At 39.0% G+C, this 2,340-nt stretch overlaps 1 protein-coding gene across 3 annotated transcripts in view; it reads left to right on the forward strand.

The window, feature by feature from the left end:
- Positions 1 to 2,340, forward strand: part of LOC106873342 (calpain-2 catalytic subunit) — a 130,237-nt gene that overhangs the window by 115,591 nt on the left and 12,306 nt on the right. For all 3 annotated transcript variants that reach the window (XM_052977709.1, XM_052977708.1, XM_014920668.2), the window contains 4 exons: positions 164 to 323; positions 547 to 721; positions 1,723 to 1,806; positions 2,061 to 2,146. In XM_052977709.1, the coding sequence (XP_052833669.1) occupies positions 164 to 323; positions 547 to 721; positions 1,723 to 1,806; positions 2,061 to 2,146 (505 nt within the window). The remainder of the gene's footprint in view (positions 1 to 163; positions 324 to 546; positions 722 to 1,722; positions 1,807 to 2,060; positions 2,147 to 2,340) is intronic.

Raw genomic sequence — 2,340 nt, forward strand, 5'->3', positions numbered from 1 at the left:
AGAACATATACATCCAAATGATTAATAACAAAAAGTAGAGTTACATTAAAGAATGTAGCTCTAGATATGCCATGACGTAATACAAATCTCTTGTTAAATTCTCAGATTCACTTTTGATGCTTATTGCCAATTTTGCACCATTATTCATTCTGGTCAATTGCAGGAATTTTCCGTTTCAATTTTTGGTGGTATGGAGAATGGAAAGAAGTCGTCGTCGATGACCGACTTCCAGTCAACAGAATCACTCATGAAATACTTTACGCTCACAATAATTCAGAACCTGACGAATTTTGGGTGTGTCTCTTGGAGAAGGCCTATGCCAAGTAAGACACCTCGTTCTCTCTCTCTTTCTCACACTCTCCCCCCCTCTCTCTCTCTCCCGCTCTCTCCAGCATTTTCTCATCCTCTACACCTCTTTCTTTCTCTTTCTCTCTCTCACTCTTTCTATCTGTCTCTGTCACTCACTCTCTCTCTCTCTCTCTCTCTCTATATATATATATATATATATATATATGTTTGTATGTATGTATATCTTTGTTGGTGAAGGCTTGCCGGCTGCTATGAGACGTTGATTGGTGGTTTCGTTGCCCGTGGCATGGTGGACATGACTGGAGGAGTCTCCGAATGCTTCTTCATTAATGCCGATGACCCCAACCCTACAGAAACATTCCAGATGATGACAAGAATGGCCACCATGCAGTCAATGTTTTCTTGTGCCATTGTAAGTATATTTTTCTGTGTCTTTCTATACTTTGTGTGTGTGTGTGTGTGTGTGTTTCTAATATAACAGCATCCATATATATATACATATCCACATGTAAACTGCAACTGTACCATTGGCACGTAAAAAGCACCCAGCTATAAGACCACCTTTCTATTTATAAATGTCTTAGGAACATCAGTTGCATTCACCTTGTTATCTTATTTTATTTTGTTCAGGTTTGTGTATATTCTCTTACAGTTTCTGATGACTAAGTTATCGATTATGAGCTGATCCTTCATTCCCCAGTTCCTTTTGCGGCACCCTTTCTGTTCCATAGGCAGCAGCCTACATTTTCTAAATAATATGCAGCTCACCGGCCAAAACACCCAAAGTCTCTTTTTTTAGTGTTCCGGTGCTACCAATATAGTGCTCTCGGTCTGTTTTCCCATTATTATTATTATTATTGAGTGAGAGAGCCGTGTCTGCTATCAAAGTGATACTGGGGTACAAATACACGAAGCCTGTTATACCCATCATGACTACCCGTCTGATAAGGGTACACCAGGCACATGCATCACAGCCGTATGTGCGCGACATGATCTCATATCAAAATAAACGGCACCTTGCAGATGGGGCCCAATTAGAATTTTGTTCAGGTCGAATAGCCCATTCTGCTCAAAAGGTCCCTGAATAAGGTTTGTTTAAGGATGTTGAACAAAACGCCCATGTTTCCAAAGGTGAATTATTCAAACCCCAAAGAATTCCTCTCAACACAAGGCTATGATGCTCCCCCACTACTTCTGCTCCTGATCAGAGATGCACATATCGTCAGCCACCAAGGGACATGCTTAACTTGTTAAGGTCAAACAACTGACAAGCAAATCTGTGGTATTGAGCAGAATATTTGCTGTAGGCCATCTTTTTATACCAAGACAAAACAATGTACTTGATAACACTTCCATTACTATTATTGTTGTTGTTGTTGTTGTTACTTTGCTTTCTTTCTTTATTTCACTTAGCTTGATGAGAATTATGAAGTAGAAGGCAAGACAGGTGTAGGTCTTTTTTCATATCATGCTTACAGCATAATAAAACTTGCGAAGGTAAGTTATTAATCTTCTCACCTTTCTTTACACCTTTCCTTTATCAATTTTAATTAGCAAAACACAAAGCAAAACCAACTGAAGCAGAGCACGAAGTATTTTCTGCCAAACCCAGTTTCTCAAAATGGCTTCTGAAGTGTCGTCTGTTTTATTTGAAGGGGGAGGAGGAGGAGGAAGAAGGGGGAGGAGTAGGAAGAAGGGGTGAGGAGGAGCGATGTCTGTATGTGAGTATAGAGCATTCTTTCTGTTTGCAGGTTCAATACAAAGGAAAGGAGGTGAACCTTATAAAACTGAGAAATCCATGGGGCGAAAAGGAGTGGAATGGACCCTGGAGTGATTCGTAAGTAAAACATTCACAAACTGAATACCAGGAATATTCAACCAGGTGGTAATAGTAGAAGCAGCATTATACTTTCACAGACACCCTTTGTACATACACACACACGTGTGTGTGTAAATGTGTTTATGTATACATACATACATACATACATATATATATATATATATATATATATATATATATATATATATATA

The sequence above is a fragment of the Octopus bimaculoides genome, chromosome 28 (assembly GCF_001194135.2).
Source record: "Octopus bimaculoides isolate UCB-OBI-ISO-001 chromosome 28, ASM119413v2, whole genome shotgun sequence".
Taxonomy (NCBI): domain Eukaryota; kingdom Metazoa; phylum Mollusca; class Cephalopoda; order Octopoda; family Octopodidae; genus Octopus; species Octopus bimaculoides.